General features: G+C 39.1%; 1 protein-coding gene across 1 annotated transcript in view; it reads left to right on the top strand.

Annotated features, from left to right (window-relative positions):
• Positions 1 to 21,994, top strand: part of TBC1D22A (TBC1 domain family member 22A) — a 175,290-nt gene that overhangs the window by 69,774 nt on the left and 83,522 nt on the right. The window contains exon 11 of the mRNA XM_082752207.1: positions 6,803 to 6,878. Within this exon, the coding sequence (XP_082608333.1) occupies positions 6,803 to 6,878 (76 nt within the window). The remainder of the gene's footprint in view (positions 1 to 6,802; positions 6,879 to 21,994) is intronic.

Raw genomic sequence — 21,994 nt, 5'->3', positions numbered from 1 at the left:
ATCAGAATTGGGCTTTAAATCACTTACAGAAGTAACAACTTTTTATTTTAGAATAAAAATTCAAGTTGAGTTGTAAAATTTTATGAATGATAATACATAAAATTATAGGGATGGCTTCTGATGACTGCAGACAGACTGCTCTGTCTTGCTGACAGCGAGTTCTTTCTTGAGTGAAGACTGCTGTTCTGATGGATATACGTTATTTTGGGAATGCTGTCATTCTTTTCAATATCAGTCGCTTCCATAAGGCTGTTTTTTACTATGAACACTTTAAAATCTTTTCAACTTTAGGTATTAATAGTGAATGTATAAACAGGAGAAATTTTGTGAGAAGCAGGCTTGGCAATCAAGGCAGGCATTTGGGCCTATTCAAGATTATAACATGGCTTTTCTTCTAATGAGAAGTGGACAGCCATAGCATTTGTAGTAATTACTTATCAAATAATATCCCTAACAGGTGTTTCTCTCTTTGTTTATCTGTGTGTCATACGTGAGACTAAATTCTTCTGAAGTGTAAATATGGTCACAACAGGAGCTTCTATTCAGGGTATTTTCTGTATTCATGCTCAGATGTCTGCTTCTATTTTTCTTATGTAATCTGTTAGAATAAATGTTGTTTTAAACTTAAAATGAAGGAGACAATTTTAAGCAGAACAAGAGTCTAGAAATTTTTCTGTAAGCAGCTTTAACCTTTCTCAATTCAGGACAGTGTTCTTACAGAGCATACATGTAAATTACTCTTAAGGATGACCAACATTAAGGGCAGGCTTAGAATCGGAATCATTCAAGTAAATGAAAAGACTTTTTCTGAGGGAAAAACATATACACTATAGTGCTGTTTTGTTACTTTTCCTTTTCCAAAGGACCTTTAGATCTTCAAAGTCCTGTTTGAAAGTCTTCTTCATAGAAGTCTTTGAAGGCTTTATTAGTACCTGAAGGAAAAAAATACATTTTATTGAACAATGTAGCCATCCCAGGAAGTTAATAAGCCAACTCATGCAATAAAGGTGTTGTAGCTACTCGCTGTTGGAATGTAATTAACATAATTGTTTTGTTAGTCCCATTATTGTGATGTAACACTAACTGAAGTGTGTCTGCTATTGTCTGTTCAACATTTGGAATAGTTATGCAAAAAAGCGTAACTGCTATAGTCTTCTTATATGGGTCCGGGTAGATTTAATCTGAGTAGTCAAGGACTGTATCTTGGGTGTTGATGATCTGACCTCAGACAGATTATTCAGCCAGCAGCGTGCCCAGGTGGCCAAGAAGGCCAACGCATCCTGGCGTGTACAAGGAATAGTGTAGACAGCAGGACGAGAGAGTTCATCGTCCCCCTGTACTCTGCTCTGGTGAGGCCGCTCCTCAGGTACTGTGTTCAGTTTTGGGTCCCTTGCTGCAAGAAGGACGTGGAGGCTGTGGAGCATGTCCAGAGAAGGACTACAAAGCTGGTGAAGGGCCTGGAGCACAAGTGTTGTACAGAGCTGCTGAGGGAACTGGGGTTATTTAGTCTGGAGAAGAGGAGGCTCAGGGGAGACCAAAAAAGTGTTAAATAATACCAATCCCAATACAGACCCCTAAGGAATACCAGTCATTACTAGACTCAGCCAGGACATTGAGCTATTGACCGCTATTCTTTGAGTGCAACCATCCAGCCAATTTTTCACACTGATTGGTCTATCTGTCAAATCTGTGCATCTCCAATTTGGAGACATGGATGTTGTATGGGACAGAAGCCTCTAAAATGATGAGCTGCATGAAGAAGGTGAATAGGAAGTCACTGCTTTCTATCTCTTCTGATGCAAGACCTAGATAGCATCTGATAAAGCTGCTAAGGCTTCAAATAAAGAGTGGTTAAGGGAGCTACTTTTAAAAGGATAGAAAACATTTTACATGGACATAAAACCTGAACAGTTTAAAGCTTGGTTGATGTAAAGTCTTTAAGTAACTTCAATTACAAAGATACCGCCTTGAGTTAGGGAAGTCTCAGTGGTATAAACTGGAAACTTTGAAAATGTGCTGCAAATATATCACTGCAGGCTTACCTTGCTTGTATCCTTACTCTGTCTTGTAGTCATCTACTGCTGACTGCTCTTAAAACGGGGTGCGGGGGATCTTCTGGCCCAGTAGCCAAATATGTTAGGCTTATAGTAAGCCTGTTAGGACTTAGAGAAAGAGAAATGGAGGGCATCAGTAGGATTTATCCCAAGGACTAATGTTTTTTTCAGGACAGCTTTCTTCAGAAGTTCTTACAGAGCCTTTTTCTCTTTGGAAGCCAATAATGCAGTTTTCTAGCCTGTCACTGAGTACTATTTTGAGAAAGAGAACAAATCTGCATGTAATTGTTTCTGAATACTTATGTATAACACATTGTTCTTTATGTTTTATACAAAATATCCTGTGCTATCACTGTGCTTTAGAATAAAAATCTGCTACAAAAAAAATTACAGCATTAGCTTTTGGAATTGTAAGCATCCATGTTCGTGATTTCTAGCTCTTATCCACATTTGAATTATTGTCTAGCCTACACCAGAACCCAAAAATATACTCTGAGCACTTATTTTACTGCTACTTTAACACTCCCTGTAGTTTATAACACTTGTGTAAAATTGAGGTTTGATTACATAGTCCAGTAGAAGCAAGTCCTGGGCTACCTGCTTGAGCAGGTAGGGCCAGATGGCCTCCAGAGGTCCCTTCCAACCTCAGCCATTCCGTGAAAAGATTAGGCCTCTGATTCTGAAACTATGGATACTTTTATAACACAGCCTGGGAATCACTACCTGCTTTTAATGTGGTATTGCATTTTCCATCATCTCATGTAGGAAAAATAAGATATTTTTTCTGGTAGGAAGCTGGGGCTGCAACACTTTGTAGAATTCATTTGTACTGTGTAGGAAATTAAGCTTTCAGAAGTTGGGTTTAATAATTACAAAGGATGAAAGATATTTTACAGGGAGCCTTTTGAAGTAATTGTGGAACATGCTATGGAATCTGTGCAGACAGTATGCTCCAGCCCACTTGTGTGTTTGCTCTTGTCCGTGCATACTCTTTTTGTCCTGAATTATGTGTATTGAATTTACAATGTAATTTCCAGGTTCAAGAAGCATTTAAAAGCTCTGATCAAAATGATAAAACTTTATTAAAAACAAACAAACAACACATGAAGATTTTCCATTTGCTTTTATAAATGGTTCTGATGGTTTTATAGATCTGCGTTGGCAAACAGCTTGTCTGACCTGAAAAGATGAAAAACACTGTGCCTATATTTGCGCTTGCCTGCATTCATTATTATCAACTTATTGACAGTTGTTTTTTTTTTTTTTTCTTCAGTTTGGATTTCATTCTTTAATGATGATGTAAGAGGTTGTTTTTTTTCCCTCTTCAGCTTTCCTCATCTCTTAAAATTATTCAGTCATCATCTTTGTAAAGCAAATGATGTGGACTTTGTTTAGTTAAGTCTTATAAAAGCTGAATTTTCAAAATAGAGAGTATTCCTGTTAATGATAACTGTAGCAAAGGTACATGCGATATATTACATAGTGCATAAGGTTACCTCCAGAGGGCCTTATTTTCCCGAGGTTCTTAGCTTAGAGAGTTGCAAATGCATTTCATTTTCTGCCCTGGGAATGGAATGGAATAGTGCAATTGGAAGGGACCTTCAAAGATCATGTGATCCATCTGCTTGACCACTTCAGGGCTAACAAAATGTCAAAGCAAATTAACGAGAGTGTTCCTCTTAAACCATTTTATTCATTTATTTATTTATTTTTAAAATTTATGATGTGTAGATAAGAAAGTTTTTTCTTTGAAACTTGAAAATATTTCCAAAGCATTGAGTAGGAAAAGTAACATGGTATGTTTTTGTGTGCATATGTGCAAGTACATAATGTGTATATATATATATATGTTTAAATATTACCTGTTAACTTTGCTTTGGAAGTGCACACTACTTAACGCCTACTTGAAACGCATCTGTGTTCTTTTTAGCACACCATAAGTGAGTAATATTTTGAACAGATAGCTGTCAGTACTGTGGTTGTGTATGGCAATTAGAAATGGAATAGATTTGTTACAATATGCATCAGAGCATCACATTGCTATACATGGTTGAAAATTCTAGAATGTACGTTTGTAGTAATCTGCCTTATGCTGTAGGCAATTAAAAATGTAAGAGGTGTATGGTGTGGATACTGCAACATCTGGTGATTTTAATCTGCATGTTAAAAATGCAGGTAGGACCAATCCTTAGTTTCGCTCAGTATCACTTTTTCAGTGTATCCACAGAAAACGTTACTTCAGGACTTACTTTTCAATGTAAACAGCTTGCCAAATTATATCTTATTGTCTGCATTCAGAACAGAGAGAGAAAAATGAGTGGGATTTAATTCCCAGGGGTTAAACATGTTTTTAAGAAACTCTGTGATCTCTTACTCTTTTCTTTCTGTGAGTGTGGAGTGGCAGTTAGAGTTAAATTTGTTCAGTGCCTTTTTTCTTTATTTCCATACATTTTTAAGTGCATTTATTTTCTCTATTTTCATGTTCTAAACAAGTTTATTCCATTTAAAATTTTCTAACCTTTTATTTTTATTTTTTTTTAAGTAAGAATTAATCTAGTATGTTCGTGTCTTCATGTTTAGTGAAGGCTGCAATTGAAATACTTTAAATTTTAATTATTATTTTTGGAGGAAAAAAAAATCCTGTCAGACCTAGTTGTAGTTGCAGGGCAATTAGAAATTAGTCTCTGTAGAATAAGTACAGGTGATTAACACAAAGATTTGAGAGTGAAGCAAGTTTTGAGCCCTTGTGACATTATAAAGTCTTAACCTTTTGTATTGTAAGGTGAAACTAATTATATGTTGGAGTCTGAACTAGATATTACAACCATTCAGCTGTGAAGTAGGTTAGCATAGTTCACTGAAAGTATGTTGGAAGCTATTAGAGCAGAGCATTGAGGAATTTAGTGCACACCAAAGCATGACTTTTTTTTATATTTATCATTGGTTTTGTTGTGTTCTTGTGCATACTTTGACATATGTGAACACATACTTAACGTTGTCAAGAATAATGGTTAGAAATAAGGTGTTTTACATCAGCTGTTTGCTGAAGATCTGTTGAGGTAAAACAATCTGATTTTCAGTTCCTTGTGACTTTTTCAGATCTTGCCTTTTGCTTAATATAGACACAAGGAATAAATGAGGAGATGTAACAAAAACTTGAAGGATGAATAATGAGGCAGAACCCACAGGTGTGAGGGGGGATAGGTAGGAGAGCTGAATACTGGAACATGTTTTTCTGCAGAAGCCAGTAGAGAACTGTATTGGAAATGTATCCTAAAAAGAGTTGTCGGTGCTATATATAACAACTTGGGTCTTTTGAAGAGCTGTTATGCCAAATTTGGAAGCAGATACCGCCAATTAAATTGCATGGTAGAGGAACTGAAATCTCAACCACTGTACTTTCGTATTGCCCTGAGAAATATTCCATGACTTCCATGAGTTTGACATGTTTTTCTTTAACTCCGTTACTTGCTTTTTCCTCTACCAGTAAGCTCAAAAGGATAAGAATTTTAGGTAACAGAAAACTTTTTTTTTTTTTTAACCATTTGCAAAATTCGTCTTTCACAGGTTCACAAACTTCAGAAAGTTATAGATACCACAAGAGGGAATATCTGTAGCATAGTTTAATTAGAAGAGAGGTCTTGAGGAGCCAACAAGGATCTGCCCAGATAGATGAGTGAGCACAAGTAGAAGAGTGACCCTCAGCTGTGTTCATTTGCATCTGAAACAATGAATTGGAAAATAAATGAATAGCTCAAATGATCATTTGATCCAAAAAATGATCAAATATAGTGAAGAGCAAACTTAACTGTTCTAAAATCCACGATGGCAGTTTTGGTTCGCATTTCCAGATGTATATGGAGTAAGTGATACTTTGAGAAAGAAAACAGTGTTAGATTCATAGACGGGGAAGAGGTGAATGATGGAAGTGGTGGTGTTCTAGCTCTGCATTGGCTTTCACTGTTAAATATCTGAAGTTACTTTTACAGAGGATCTGCTGTATGGTATGTAACCGAGTACCATACTGCTGTACTTTGAGCACAATACTTCTGGAACTATCAGTTACTGTTCTTTAAATAAAAAATAAATATATAAATGTTTAAACAAACAAAAAATCAAGTTAGAGTTAATGCTTTCATACAAATACATCCAAATGCCTTGCCATTTTAGCTGTATAGTTCACGTTAGATTTTGATTCATTGTATGAGCTTTGACCTTAGGTTCAGAGCAGTCATGATTCAATCAAAATAGATCTTTGATTTCTCCCACTGCTGGAAGGCATTATTCCAAACTTCTAAGGATGAAATTCTTATCCTGTGAGTGATTAGGATCTAAATTTTTATATTTTCTACATTATTTGTGATAAAATTGGAAATTTATGGTGAGGAAAAAGAAATTGCCTTAAAAAATTGATAGAGTGGCAAGTTTTGGCATTTAAGAAGACAGCTTTTTAAAGCTCTTTAGAATTCCACAATATAGATGTAACTTCAGGGGCACTAGATTAGCAAGTAGTGAGCAGTTGATATACCACCAGCAGTTAGGTATGCTGTTAGAGACAGGGGCTCTTAAATAGGTTGGCAGAGTGTGGTGATTTACTACTGAAGTGTAGAGACACTTAGGAAATGTAAAAACAAAACATGAGCACCTTAAGCAAACATAAGAAAAATAAATGGGTTGGAATAAGTACTTGGGGTAAAATAATTTCTAATTTTTCATAAACTTATACTTGTATATGGTTTCTTCTTTAGGATAATTACACATTTGCACAGCCAGGAATTCAAAAGAAAGTGAAAATGTTGGAAGAACTTGTTAGTCGGATCGATGGTAAGTCTTAAAAGCTGACCTAATTTCTAAATGGTCTTTCACTGAAAGTGGTTAGTTAAAATGTTTGCAAGAAGTCTAGCCAACATCACTGTTGATACAATGGTGGAGGAACATAGCCTTCCTCAGAGATGTCACACTCGATCAATTTGTGGCACGCTGGCCTTTGCAAGATCACTGTCCTATATCATTTAAAAGAAAGCTGCTAGAGCATGAGCCACTTTCATTACTTTTTATTAAGGCAATATAATCAAAATTCAGTGGCAATTTCTTTGCAGCAGAGTAATGACCACATACAAAAGGCAGCTGGTATTCATTTCATATTAAGCTCAATGATTGTTGTAATTCAGGCAAGTCACAGTGGTTGTTTATAGTTGTCCTTCGGCACTATGTTTTGTGCCTTTGTGCATCATTTTGCTATCTGGAATGCCTGAATAATTTCTCTGTGGAATCCAATTAATTATGAACTCTGGAAATAACATCTTGAATATTATAGATAAATTACCGTCTATGCAGAGGCAATTTTAGATTATGCTTTCATGTTTTAGCAGGGCACTTTGAAATATCTTCTACCTTCATCCTTAAAATAATTCCCTTCATGAAATGCTGACTGTCATATTGCTAGAGCAGAGTTTAATTAAATGAAATTCAAGAGATAATGCTGGCCCATTCTAAACATACTCTCTTGGTAGTTTGTTAAATTAATGAACAGAGTATTAACGAAATGTTGCCAAGCAGAACCAACCATATATTTGTGACACTAGCATGTCAGTGATGAAATAGAAAAAAAATATTTTATGTAGCTTAATATTTGATAATCTGCTTGAAAAGATTAATTCTGTCTTTTCATTATACATACTGTGAGTTTTTCTTGTGCCAGTGCTTACCATAGCAGATTTTCGGTTGGCCTGCATGTATTTACAATCTGAATTTTGAAAAAACTCTTCCTGCCTGTTTAGGATGTTGAATATTCTTAACAATGTTTATGTAATATCACTCATATTACATAATGTGCGAGAACATTGTTTTTATATTATACTAGGAATATAGGTGTATGTAAAACCAATGTACATGTAGATGTATTTTTTAATATGTACATGAATATAAAAAAAAGGATGCTTCTGTACATAAGGTAGCAAAATGTTTATATAAGAACATTTTAAAAGCAGTTTAATTTGTTACTTCAGAAATCATCTGTTTTCAGTATGGATTTTTATATATTACTTTACGTTTATATCAATAGTGGTATTTAAATTTCCGTTATTTATAGAAGCTAATGCACTTTAAATAAAGCGTGTATTTATAATACCTATAAATAACTTAGTAAGCTTGGTCAATAAATTACTTAAACACATTTTTTAAAATGAAAAATGTCATTCTGATAATAAAACTCATTATTCTGTTTAATAAAAATAAGTATGCAGTATATTGACAGGAATATTATATTGACAGAAAGAATTGCTGAAGGCTGATTTGTACCTTCAGTGTGTTAGAGATGCAGTTAAATAACTTTTCTCAATTGATTAAATTCCTGAAGCATTATTTTGAAGGGTTTACAGTTAAATTAAAAAAAAAAGGCAGTTGTAGGAAAGATGTTTGTTCTTAAACTGTCCTTTACTTGGACAGTTTAGTTGCAGTTTACCAACTGCAGTTAGTAAACTAACTGCAATTGAAATGTATATTCCTGATTTTTATTTGTTTTGCTATATATATATATATGTATTTAATAGAACTGTATTTAATAGGACATTGTTGAAGTACTGCTGTATCAAAAGTTGTAGCTGTTTATCTTTCTAAATGTGGTTGCAACTTAGTCTCCAATATTTGCTGATCCAAATTGTGTAGTATTTAGGAAAAGGAGGCAGCCAACACAATGGGTATTTTTACTTTGAGCTACACAGAATGCCAGATTCTTCATCAGTTTGGCTTTAGATAACTGCCAAGTTTTTTTTAAAAAAATAAAGATGTGTATTGAACAATAACTTTTCTAGAGTAGAAATACTAATTTTTTGGTAGTTTTTCATAGAGATTATGTTCGCTAGTTATTGATTCTTCGTACTGCCTCAAGCACTGACAAAGTAACATCTGAGATTACTCTTAAGGGTAGATTGTTCATGCAGGTGAGTAGTTGAAGACTGCTGCCTTGTTCTGAGCAGTGTAGTTGGAAAAAGCAAAGCAAAATCCTAACTTTAAGAAATTGTTTGCATTATAGCAGGGATATTTTATCGTCCGCATTATCCATATGACATACCTATAGCATATGTGGGAAAGATGTCAAAGGAAACTATTTAAAACAAGCAAACAAACAATGACTAATGGGATTATAATATTTCAAAGTGAGGGAAATCTAATAATACATTTTTATGTACAATAATAGTAGAAGTTATGAGGTATTTTAAAAAGCTGTCACTACTATTTGAAAAGGAAACCTGTAAAAATTGGATGCAGTTGATATTAAAGAACCCTAAAACTATTTAGGTTGAATGAGTCTAGAAGTCATTGGTCCAGACCCCAGCTCTCATCCCTAGGTACGATGCCTCTGATAAAGGATGCTGACCCACTTGGCTTTTTGGTAGAATAATGATATAGTTAAATTAAATTATGTTTTATTATCCTTTTCTCTATTTTCTTTCCCCTTTTATCTTTATATTGAGCCTGTTATACTGCAGCTAAAGAGAAATATATGGTTGGTATGAGTTCAATAGCTTTGTTTTTAAAAAAGAACTCTTAGCAATTTATTCTAACTGTAAATATCCTAATTGCTAATTACAGTTATTGTGGAAGAAAATAATATTCCTGTTGTTACTGTAGTGTCACATTGTTTTCTTGATGCCGGGTAATTGAATGGTGAAAAGAACCTTAACATAATAAATAGCTACGCGAATGGGTGAAGCTCATACAGCTTGTTTGCTAATCATAATAGGTTACCAGTGTATGAAAAGTAATACCTCACCCTTTGTTTAGTGTTAATGCATTATGTTAGTGATTCAAGCAACCTTCATTAACCCAGCCTTATGAATTGCAACTCCTCTCAGTGACTGTCCTTGTGTGTACAGTGCCAAACATTGCAGTAGATTTGAAACAGTCAAGATATCTGATAATTTGATCATAATCTCAGCCTAAACTCCAGAAAATATTTTTAATGACCTGTGTTCAATGGATTTAATAATAATAATAATAATATATATTAAAAAAGTTATATACCAGATTGAATAATGTTTTGTCTTCAAACTCCATCTCATTTTTCTCCTCCTCCTCATCATTCAGGTTGTTCTAAGAATTATACAAAAGTATTGAGAGCGAGGATCAATAAGCTATCTGTTGTAAATAGTTACATTTTCTATTTCCTGTAATGCTTTTCTGCTGTAAATCATGATCCATCTCATGGTTTGTGAAGAGGCACACTCACGTGATGCTGTCTTCAACTACTGTTTCATTTGGTCTTGAAAACAAGGAAATGTTGTAGGAATGCCAAAATTAACTCAGGATTTGTGATTTCACAATCAGTTTCAGGCTTTGAGAGAGTCTCAAGTTCTTCTTCAGTGAAAAAAAAATCTTGTAATTTCAGGTAGCCATATAGAGAAAGCTGAATGTTTGTATGTAGAAGTAGCCTTGGATTTTCATATAAACTGATAAAATATATAAATTGGTAAAATTGCATGGCATTCTCTCTAAATTATCAAAAAGACAGTTTAGACAAAAAGAAATCAGACATTAAATTTATTTGTTGTTTAAGTCAGCTTTTCACTAGTAGTAGAATGAACTGTAACAATAGTATTATTGACTCAGCTTGGTATAAATATTCATCTGCTCTGAGGGTAAGTTTGGGAAGATTTTTTTCTAATCTCTTATAGAACAACTTACGGAGTTTGCATCAGTGTGCAGAACAGCCTGATTCGTGCTTATGTTCTTTTGTATTTAAATACATTTTTGTGTTATTAGTGTTCCCCATTCTTTCAATTCATTCATTCTTTTTTGCAAAATTGGTCCTGAGCCCAATTTCACTAGCAAAAAAAAAAGGAAGAATAAAAGCAAAATGTTTTAAAAATAATTGAAGAAACTTCTACTGTTACTCTATGTAGTATTTTCCTTCTTTTAAAGATACAAGTAATGGAAAAATACCTAAGAAAATAAAAACAGTACTGTATTTTGTCTTTGCCATAAGGAAGCTTATTTAGAATTCAACTGCATTTTACATCTGATTTAGAGAATTAACTAAAGATATTCTTACATACGATTATTCTTAATTTGGACAATTTCTAGTTTATTTCAGTTCTAAGATTTTATAAAGGAAAAAAAATGCCAAAGAAAGAAAATTATTTTTAACACAAAATAAAAGCTGCTATATTCCAACTACTTCAAATAATGAATGTTTTAATAATTACTACGTCATTGTATTGTTTGGGCGGATATTTTTACTTAACACTTAGATACAGTTAAAATGTTCTTTCACCATTTAAATCCATAGTATATTAAAGATTTTACAACACCTTTTTATTGCTGTAAATGTATTTCTTTCACTTTGAATGATATATAAATTAGATAAAGTGTTTTCTTTTAGTGTTCTTGTCAAATTAATCTTAGTTTCGCTAATCGTACTACATTTACTTTATTTTCTTCTTGGATTACAAATGTCTTGGTGTCCTGGTTTCAGTTAGCACAGAATTAATTTTCTTCCTAGTAGCTGGTGGAATGCTGTGTTTTGGCTTAGAATGAGAAGAGTGCTGATAACACCCCGATGCTTTAATTGTTGCAGAGCAGTGCTTATACTAAGCCAAGGACATCTCAGCCTTTGCTCTGTCCTGCCAATGGGCAGGCTGGGGGGTGCAGTAAGAGCTGGGAGGGGACAGACCCAGGACAGGTGACCCAAACTAGCCAAAGGGGTATTCCATACCATCTGACGTCATGCTAAACAATATATAGGTGGCTAGCCGGGGGGAGGGGGCCGGACTGCTCGGGGTTAAGCTGGGCATCGGTCAGCGGGTGGTGAGCAATTGCATTGTGCATCACTTGTTTGTACATATTATTAGTAGTAGTACTATTATCATCATTGTATTATTATTATTATTATTATTATTATTATTATTATTATTATTATTATTATTATTATTATTTTCCTGTCTTATTAAACTGTCTTTATCTCAACTCACGGGCTTCACTTTCCATTTCTCTCCCCCGTCCCAGAGAGGGAGGGGGGAGGGTGAGCGAACGGCTGCGTGGTGTTTAGCTGCCAGCCGGGTTAAACCACGACAGTCTTTTTGGCGCCCAACGTGGGGCTCGAAAGGTTGAGATAACGGCAGATCTGACCAGAGTGTGTTAAAATAAAATTGGTATAAGTATTAGACCTGCTTAATAGTCACTTGTCATAATGCTGATTGCTTTAATCTCAACTGTGCTGCGCCTGTTTTCCAAATTGAGTATTATAGCACGTTATTTTCCGTATGTGCTCTCTGTCATGTTGTTTATCCTCTCCGGGCCCTGGTTTCAGACCATTATGGTACTGTGTGTTGTATCAGTGGCTTATGAGATGATGAAATACCTGGCCATGACTCTAACCTGGTATTTGTACTCAGTAACATCTTCGATTCTGTACTTTGCAAACTGTATTTTGGAAACTATTAGCAATTGTATCTGTTGCCTTTTTTCATTAGGGAGTCAATCTGTGGAGGGGAAAGGGGAAGATAATTTTTCTTACTTGATCACTCTCCCTTTCTCCTTCACCACCCCTGTACCCTCCTTGATCACTCTCCCTTCCTCCTTCACCACCCTCTTATCCTCCGAGTTTATTACAATAGCTCTCCAAGATATTGAATATTTCTGGAATACTCAGAATACCATAGTCTTGTTGTTCTGCCTCATGAATGCACTTCAGATTCTGCTTAAAGTTAAACAACTACTTATGAAGCTCATCCGGAGATCTGCCCGGAGGCAGTATAGTTGTGGGTGGCAGGGAGTATGGGTGGATATGGGCAGGCATCTAGAGCAGTTAGCACCCCCAGTGTGTTGGAAATTCACCCCTGAACAATGGCAAAATCCTCAAAAACTGGCAGAATGCTTGAAAAAAAGGTGTAATGATTCTGGCAGTTCCAAAGTAACACAAATCATTGTAACGTGCTGGGGCCTGGCTCATGCCTATCGAGCTGCCATTGATACTGCTGTCAACTTAGTGACAGACCCTGCGGCCACTCCAAACCCTGTGACAGATCCAACGGCCACTGTGACCCCTACGGTGGATTCTGCAGCCGCCCCAGTCCCAGCTCCTGCAGCCGCTCCAGTCCCAGCTCCTGCAGCCGCTCCAGTCCCAGCTCCTGCAGCCGCTCCAGTCCCAGCTCCTGCAGCCGCTCCAGTCCCAGCTCCTGCAGCCGCTCCAGTCCCAGCTCCTGCAGCCGCTCCAGTCCCAGCTCCTGCAGCTGCTCCAGTCCCAGTTCCTGCAGTCGCTCCAGTTCCAGCTCCGGCCGCTACTCCAGTCCCAGTTCCTGCAACTGCTCCAGTCCCAGCTCCTGAAGCTGCTCCAGCTCCAGCTCCAGCTCCTGCAGCTGCTCCAGTCCCAGTTCCTGCAGTCGCTCCAGTTCCAGCTCCGGCCGCTACTCCAGTCCCAGTTCCTGCAACTGCTCCAGTCCCAGCTCCTGAAGCCGCTCCAGCTCCAGCTCCTGAAGCCGCTCCAGCTCCAGCTCCTACTGCTGCTCCAGTCCCAGCTCCTGCAACTGCTCCAGCTCCAGCTCCAGCTCCTGTAGCCGCTACAGCTCCGGTTCCTGCAACTGCTCCAGCTCCTGTAGCCGCTCCAGCTCCTGTGGCCGTGCCAGAGAAACGAGCTGTAGCAGTGCAAGTTGACCCTGCAGAGGGCATTCCAACCCCTGTGGCAGACCCTGTAACAAAGTCAGAGAAACGAGCAGTAGCAGTGCAAGCTGCCCCTGTAGAGAAGGTGAAAATATGGTATAGAAATTCAAGTCGTTTAGAACGCAGAGAGTCTTCTGCCAATCCGGGTAAGGCTTCTGCCAAAACTAAGTATAGAGATGACGAAGATGATGACGACGCTGGGCCGTCAAGGATTCAGGAGGAGGAAGATGAGGATGCCGAAAGAGCAACAGTAACTACCCGAAGCCTAAACGAGCGCGAGCTACGAGATGTGCGAAAAGATTTTGGTCGCTGTATAGGTGAGCAGCTTGTCACCTGGCTGCTCCGGTGCTGGGACTCTGGAGCCAATTGTGTGGAATTAGACGGCAGGGAAGCCAAGCGGCTGGGATCCCTTGCTCGAGACGCCGGCATTGACAAAGCAATTGCAGATGGAGCACGACCCACCAGCCTCTGGAGGCGTCTCCTCTCAGCTGTGAGGGAAAGGTATCCCTTCAAGGAAGATATTTTATGTCTACCAGGCAAGTGGACCACTATGGAGAAGGGAATCCAGTACCTGAGGGAATTAGCCGTACGGGAAGTGATTTATGAGGATCCAGACCTCAAACAAACATCCACAGATCCAGATGAAGTCAAGTGTACACGACCCATGTGGCGGAAGTTTGTACGGAGTGCACCATCATCATATGCCAGCTCATTGGCAATAATGGCCTGGAAAGAGGATGAGGAACCCACAGTGGGTGAAGCGGCTAAACAACTCCGGCAGTACGAAGAAAGTCTCTCCTCTTCCTTACAGGCCTGCGTCTCAGCTGTGGAGAAACTTTCTGAAAAGGTTCACCAACTTGAAGAGAATCTATTGTCCTCCCCACCTGAACCAACCAGTGCCCACCGACCAAAGGAGAACACTTGGGAGAAACTTTCTGAAAAGGTTCACCAACTTGAAGAGAGATTATTCTCCTTCGCACCTGTACAAAGCAGTGTCTCAGCTGTCAGGGGTAGGCGTTCACCCACACAAGGAAGACGATATGGTGGGTACTCACCCCGTGCCACCCTGTGGTTTTACTTACGAGACCATGGAGAGGACATGAGAAAGTGGGATGGAAAATCTACCGCGACCCTAGAGGCACGGGTACGTGAGTTGCAAAAGAAAACAATCAGGAAAAAGGGATTCTCCGAAAAGTTTGCTGCTCCAACTTCCAGCAGACAGTCCTTCAAACACAGAAACGAGGAAGATTCTGACCAGGATTAGGGGGGCCCTGCCTCCAGCCAGGGGGAGGAAAGGGACAATCGAGTTTATTGGACTGTGTGGATTCGATGGCCTGGCACATCACGCGCACAGAAGTATAAGGCTTTAGTAGACACCGGTGCACAATGTACTATAATGCCATCGAGCTATAAAGGACCAGAGCCCATCTATATTTGTGGAGTGACAGGGGGATCTCAGCAGTTGACTGTATTGGAGGCTGAAGTGAGTCTGACTGGGAATGAGTGGGAGAAGCACCGCATTGTGACTGGTCCGGATGCTCCATGTATCCTTGGCATAGACTATCTTAGAAGAGGATACTGCAAGGACCCAAAAGGGTTCCGGTGGGCTTTTGGTATTGCTGCCTTAGAGACAGAGGGCATTAAACAATTATCTACCTTGCCTGGTCTCTCAGAGGACCCCTCTGTTGTGGGGTTGCTGAGGGTCGAAGAACAGCAAGTGCCAATCGCTACCACAACTGTGCACCGGCGGCAATATCGCACCAACCGAGACTCCCTGATTCCCATCCATAAGCTAATTCGTCAATTGGAGAGCCAAGGAGTGATCAGCAAGACTCATTCACCTTTCAATAGTCCCATATGGCCAGTGCGAAAGTCTAATGGCGAGTGGAGACTAACAGTGGACTATCGCGGCCTGAACGAAGTCACGCCACCACTGAGTGCTGCAGTGCCGGACATGCTGGAACTTCAGTATGAACTTGAATCGAAGGCAGCCAAGTGGTACGCCACAATTGATATCGCTAATGCATTTTTCTCCATCCCTCTAGCAGCAGAGTGCAGGCCACAATTTGCCTTCACTTGGAGGGGAGTCCAATATACTTGGAATAGGCTACCCCAGGGGTGGAAACACAGCCCTACCATTTGCCATGGGCTGATCCAGTCTGCACTAGAGCAGGGGGAAGCTCCTGAACACCTGCAGTACATCGATGACATTATTGTGTGGGGTGACACAGCAGAGGAAGTTTTCGAGAAAGGGAAGAAAATAGTCCAAATCCTTCTGAAAGCCGGTTTTGCCATAAAACAAAATAAAGTCAAAGGACCTGCACGGGAGATCCAGTTTTTAGGAATAAAATGGCAAGATGGACGTCGTCAAATCCCAATGGATGTGATCAACAAAATAACAGCTATGTCTCCACCAACTAACAAAAAAGAAACACAGACTTTCCTAGGTGTTGTGGGGTTTTGGAGAATGCACATCCCAAATTACAGTCTGATTGTAAACCCACTCTACCAAGTAACTCGTAAGAAGAATGAGTTTGAATGGGGCCCTGAACAACGACAAGCCTTTGAACAAATCAAGCAGGAAATAGTCCATGCAGTAGCCCTTGGGCCAGTTCGAACAGGACCAGATGTAAAGAATGTGCTCTACACTGCAGCCGGGGAGAACGGCCCCACCTGGAGCCTCTGGCAGAAAGAACCTGGGGAAACTCGAGGTCGGCCTCTGGGGTTTTGGAGTCGGGGATACAGAGGATCTGAGGCCTGCTATACTCCAACTGAAAAGGAGATATTGGCAGCATATGAAGGAGTTCGATCTGCTTCGGAGGTGGTCGGTACTGAAGCGCAGCTCCTCCTAGCACCCCGATTACCGGTACTAGGCTGGATGTTCAAGGGAAGGGTCCCCTCTACGCATCATGCAACTGATGCTACATGGAGCAAGTGGGTTGCACTGATTACTCAGCGGGCTCGAATAGGAAACCCCAGTCGCCCAGGAATATTGGAAGTGATCATGGACTGGCCAGAAGGCAAATACTTTGGGATATCATCAGAGGAGGAGGTGGGTCGTGCTGAAGAAGCCCCACTGTACAACCAGTTGCCAGAGAATGAAAAGAAATATGCCCTGTTCACTGATGGGTCCTGTCGTATTGTGGGGAAGCATCGGAGATGGAAGGCTGCTGTATGGAGTCCTACGCGACGAGTTGCAGAAGCTGCTGAGGGAGAAGGTGAATCGAGTCAGTTTGCAGAAGTGAAAGCCATTCAGCTGGCTTTAGACATTGCTGAACGAGAAAAATGGCCAGTTCTCTATCTCTACACCGATTCATGGATGGTAGCAAATGCCCTGTGGGGATGGTTACAGCAATGGAAGCAAAACAACTGGCAGCGTAGGGGCAAACCTATCTGGGCTGCTGCATTGTGGCAAGATATTGCTGCTCGGGTAGAGAACCTGGCTGTGAAAGTACGCCACGTAGATGCTCATGTGCCCAAGAATCGGGCTACTGAAGAACATCAAAACAACCAGCAGGTGGATCAGGCTGCTAAGATTGAAGTAGCTCAGGTGGACCTGGATTGGCAGCATAAAGGTGAATTATTTATAGCCCGATGGGCCCATGACACCTCAGGCCATCAAGGTAGAGATGCAACATACAGATGGGCTCGTGATCGAGGGGTGGACTTGACCATGGACGCTATAGCACAGGTTATTCATGACTGTGAAACATGTGCTGCAATCAAGCAAGCCAAACGGTCAAAGCCTCTTTGGTATGGAGGACGATGGCTGAAATATAAATATGGAGAGGCCTGGCAGATTGATTACATCACACTCCCTCAAACTCGCAATGGCAAGCGCCACGTACTTACAATGGTGGAAGCAACCACCGGATGGCTGGAAACATATCCTGTGCCTCATGCTACCGCCCGGAACACCATCCTGGGCCTTGAAAAGCAAGTCCTATGGCGACATGGCACCCCAGAAAGAATAGAATCAGACAATGGGACTCACTTCCGAAACAACCTTATAGACACTTGGGCCAAAGAACATGGTATTGAATGGGTGTATCACATCCCCTATCATGCACCAGCCTCCGGGAAAGTTGAACGATACAATGGCCTGTTAAAGACTACCTTGAAAGCAATGGGCGCTGGGACGTTCAAAAACTGGGATACGCATTTGGCAAAGGCCACCTGGTTAGTCAATACTAGGGGATCTACCAACCGAGCTGGACCTGCCCAATCAAACCTGTTACGTACTGTAGATGGGGATAAAGTTCCTGTAGTGCATGTAAAAAATATGCTGGGTAAAACAGTCTGGGCTACTCCTGCCTCAGGAAAAGGCAAACCTATTCGTGGAATTGTTTTCGCTCAGGGACCTGGATATACTTGGTGGGTGATGCAAAAGAACGGAGAGGTCCGGTGTGTACCTCAAGGAGATTTAATACTGGGTGAGAATAGCCCATGAACTGAATTGCACCATGTTAAATAGTATATTATACTGTATGTTATCACTACCATGATTACTATAGGTGACTAATTAGAATGTATGGAAAAGAGTGTAACCTGAGCATGACATAAATGGTATGGAATAAGGGGTGGATAGATGTCCTGGTTTCAGTTAGCACAGAATTAATTTTCTTCCTAGTAGCTGGTGGAATGCTGTGTTTTGGCTTAGAATGAGAAGAGTGCTGATAACACCCCGATGCTTTAATTGTTGCAGAGCAGTGCTTATACTAAGCCAAGGACATCTCAGCCTTTGCTCTGTCCTGCCAATGGGCAGGCTGGGGGGTGCAGTAAGAGCTGGGAGGGGACAGACCCAGGACAGGTGACCCAAACTAGCCAAAGGGGTATTCCATACCATCTGACGTCATGCTAAACAATATATAGGTGGCTAGCCGGGGGGAGGGGGCCGGACTGCTCGGGGTTAAGCTGGGCATCGGTCAGCGGGTGGTGAGCAATTGCATTGTGCATCACTTGTTTGTACATATTATTAGTAGTAGTACTATTATCATCATTGTATTATTATTATTATTATTATTATTATTATTATTATTATTATTATTATTATTATTATTATTATTATTTTCCTGTCTTATTAAACTGTCTTTATCTCAACTCACGGGCTTCACTTTCCATTTCTCTCCCCCGTCCCAGAGAGGGAGGGGGGAGGGTGAGCGAACGGCTGCGTGGTATTTAGCTGCCAGCCGGGTTAAACCACGACACTTGGTCAGATGACTGCAGTTCTGTGAATAATGCCACAAATAAGGACTTTTCAATCAAGAAAATTGTAATAAAATACTTTCATTACATGGGCTTAGATTTATACTTTGCATATATTTTTGCTATTTGGATGCAGAGAAAAGAAAATACGAATCTTTTATATTTATATATATTTATATATATATTTATATATACATTTCTTTGTGCTGTGTACATGCACGTAGGACAAGTTCTTCATAAAACGTAGTCAATTTAAAAAAAATCATTTTATATGTATTTTTGTGTATACACAATGAAAGATCTTATTGCACCACTTTCTGCACTTCTCATGCTTTGAAATATTTGCTTTAGATATTGAAATGTTTGCTTTTTTCCTGGCTTGTATCAGGAATAGTGCACCAGCAGGACCAGGGAGGTGATTGTCCCCCTGTACTCAGCTCTGGGGGGGGCCACACCTTGAGTGCTGTGTTCAGTTTTGGGCCCCTTGCTATAAGAAGGACATGGAGGCCCAGAGCAGGGCTACGAAGCTGGTGAAGGGCCTGGAGCACACGTCCTGTGAGGAGCGGCTGAGGGAACTGGGGGTGTTTGGTCTGGAGAAGAGGAGACTCAGGGCAGACCTTATTGCTCTCTGCAACTGCCTGAAAGGAAGGTGTGGGTAGCTGGGGGTTGACCTCTTCTCACAGATAACTAGCAATAAGGCTAGAGGAAATGGCTTCAAGTTGTGCCAGAGGAGGTTCAGGTTGGAAATGGAGACGTTTCTGCTCAGAAAGAGCAGTCAGTGTTCTGAGAGCTAAACACATCTATTTCTGTAGAACTGTCCAATGGTTCAAACACAAATATTTCATGGTTCTGATAAGAACTTGATTTCTTATGGTGAAATAACCCCAAAAAGTTCTTTAGAGACATGTTTTTGGTAGTTTTTGATACTTCAATACCCTCTAAAGGATATTCAGTTTCTGTGTTGATCTAACATTTTAAACTGCAGAGAAAAAGTTTCCTTTTTTGTTGCTGAAAATGTGATTCTCAAAAAGTCAAAATATCAACAAAGCCTAATACATTTTCTTATTAAACAACTTATTAGGGATCTGCTCAATATACCGTGATTGATATAGATTAACTAATTTGTTCGTTTTTTAATTTGAATCTTGGGTGTTCATACAATGAGCTGAAGGTGAAACTATGGTAATAGGTGACATTTGATCAATCCTTGTTATGCATTCAGTCATGCTAACGATTTCTTTAAAGTTAAAGAATACTTAATCATGCGTGCAAAATTATGTTCATGTTTAATTATGTTCTAAAGCATTTTACTGACACCTGCAATTTTCAACTAGAATTGTATTGAAGTATCTGGGGAAAAAAGCACTAAATGTAATAGTTAAAAAGATTTTTGCATTCTTTAACCATACGGAAGACTTTTGAATCGGAAATGGGAAAAGAGTTTATTTAGATCTTACTGCCGCTGTTGAATATCACTGATTAATAAGGTCCTTCTTTATACGTCAGCTTGATACTGAAGTGATTAAAAATCTTGTAAGCATTTTGTAGTTGTTTAAAATTAATTTGTGCCATAAAGCTCTTTTTCATTTTAACAATGCCATCTAATTTTTTATCTGATTTTATGGTTGTAATTATTGTATTATACTTCAATCTATTCTTAAATGCTGTTCACTGGGCATTGTAATTATTTAATATATCTTTTAATCCATATTTTTATGTTTTACTGACAAGATTACATTTGTATGCTATTACAGGGCTCAGAGATCTTAGCAAGAGTTAGTTAAGACTGATGGTAAAATCATTTGTCCTGACTTTTGTAAACACTTTGACTTTTAATTAGCCAAAACTTCCAATTTTTATGGAAAAAAAAAAAAAAAGAGGAAAAAGGAGTCTAACATGATGCAAAATTAAAAAAGTGATCAGCATAAACCCTGCTGTGAATGTACACGGTTGTGATTTAGAAAAATAGGCTCCAGAAGTCCAGTGAATACTTCTTGGAAGTAGAACTGTCTATCAAACATATTTCTCACTGTTGTTTGTTACAGTTTGATTGTTAAGTTCAAGTTCCACCCAGAAACACGAGTAATTTTAGCTTTTAGTTTGAATGGATATCTACTAATCTTTTTCCTGATAATTTCCTCCATTTTGGTCTGGGTACCAGAATATTGCACCTGTTTGATTCCTCTATGTGACTGGGAGTGTCCCTCTGTCCATTTTGTGCTTTCGCTCTGGGGTCAGCCTCTTGGGCTTTTTTGTATCAGCCATGTCTCTCATATAGGAAGAGGATATTTGTCAAAATCATAGCTAGTAGCAGTACATTTAGTGAACTAAATTCAAATAGACCTAATTATCACTAAATTGAGGAGAATATAATTTGGTAGTATATCTGTTCTTCTGCCAGTCTTGTTCTCATTTTGTACAGTTTTGAGACAATGTTTTTTGGGGTGCGGTATGCTTTCTTATCAGGTGCCTGTATTATTATCTCTAAGATCATTGATTATGATTTTTGTTTATTTCTTTGGAATGTCAGTTGTTTTTAAAATATCAAAGTGACTAATGCAAAACCAAGGAATTTGACAGTGGAGGTTCTCATCCATTGTAGATGTGGAGTAAATTATTTTCCGAAATGTGTCAGTGATTCATACATAGTTCACTTCCTTTGTTTTGTCTTCTGTTACATTAGTCTCTGAAATGTTAGATTGCAATACTTAGATTTATTGTCATGGTCCAGAAAGAAGAAAATCCTTCTAGAGAGCCATTTGAAATTGGGAGCATTAGCATATTTCTGTGGCTTGTTTTAATATGTCAAGGAACAATACATAGGCATTACTCTATGTATAAAGGACAGTGCCAGCAGAGCCCCTGCCACTATTTTTCTGTTCGTTTTGGATTGGTACCAGAGGAGTTACTCTTGTAGCTAGTCTACTTCCTTCAATAGGAATTGTGTGGATCCTGATGAAGACAAATGTGTTTTTCTTCCTTTGCTTGTACTAAAAGGCCTGTTTATTTATCAGATATAGCTTAATTGCATTTCTGATGGTGTTTTAACACTTAGTGCTTTTTATGTTTACAACAGA

Source organism: Aythya marila (assembly GCF_965140915.1).
Source record: "Aythya marila genome assembly, chromosome: 1".
NCBI classification, from domain to species: domain Eukaryota; kingdom Metazoa; phylum Chordata; class Aves; order Anseriformes; family Anatidae; genus Aythya; species Aythya marila.
This window is presented reverse-complemented; position numbering and strand designations above follow the sequence as displayed.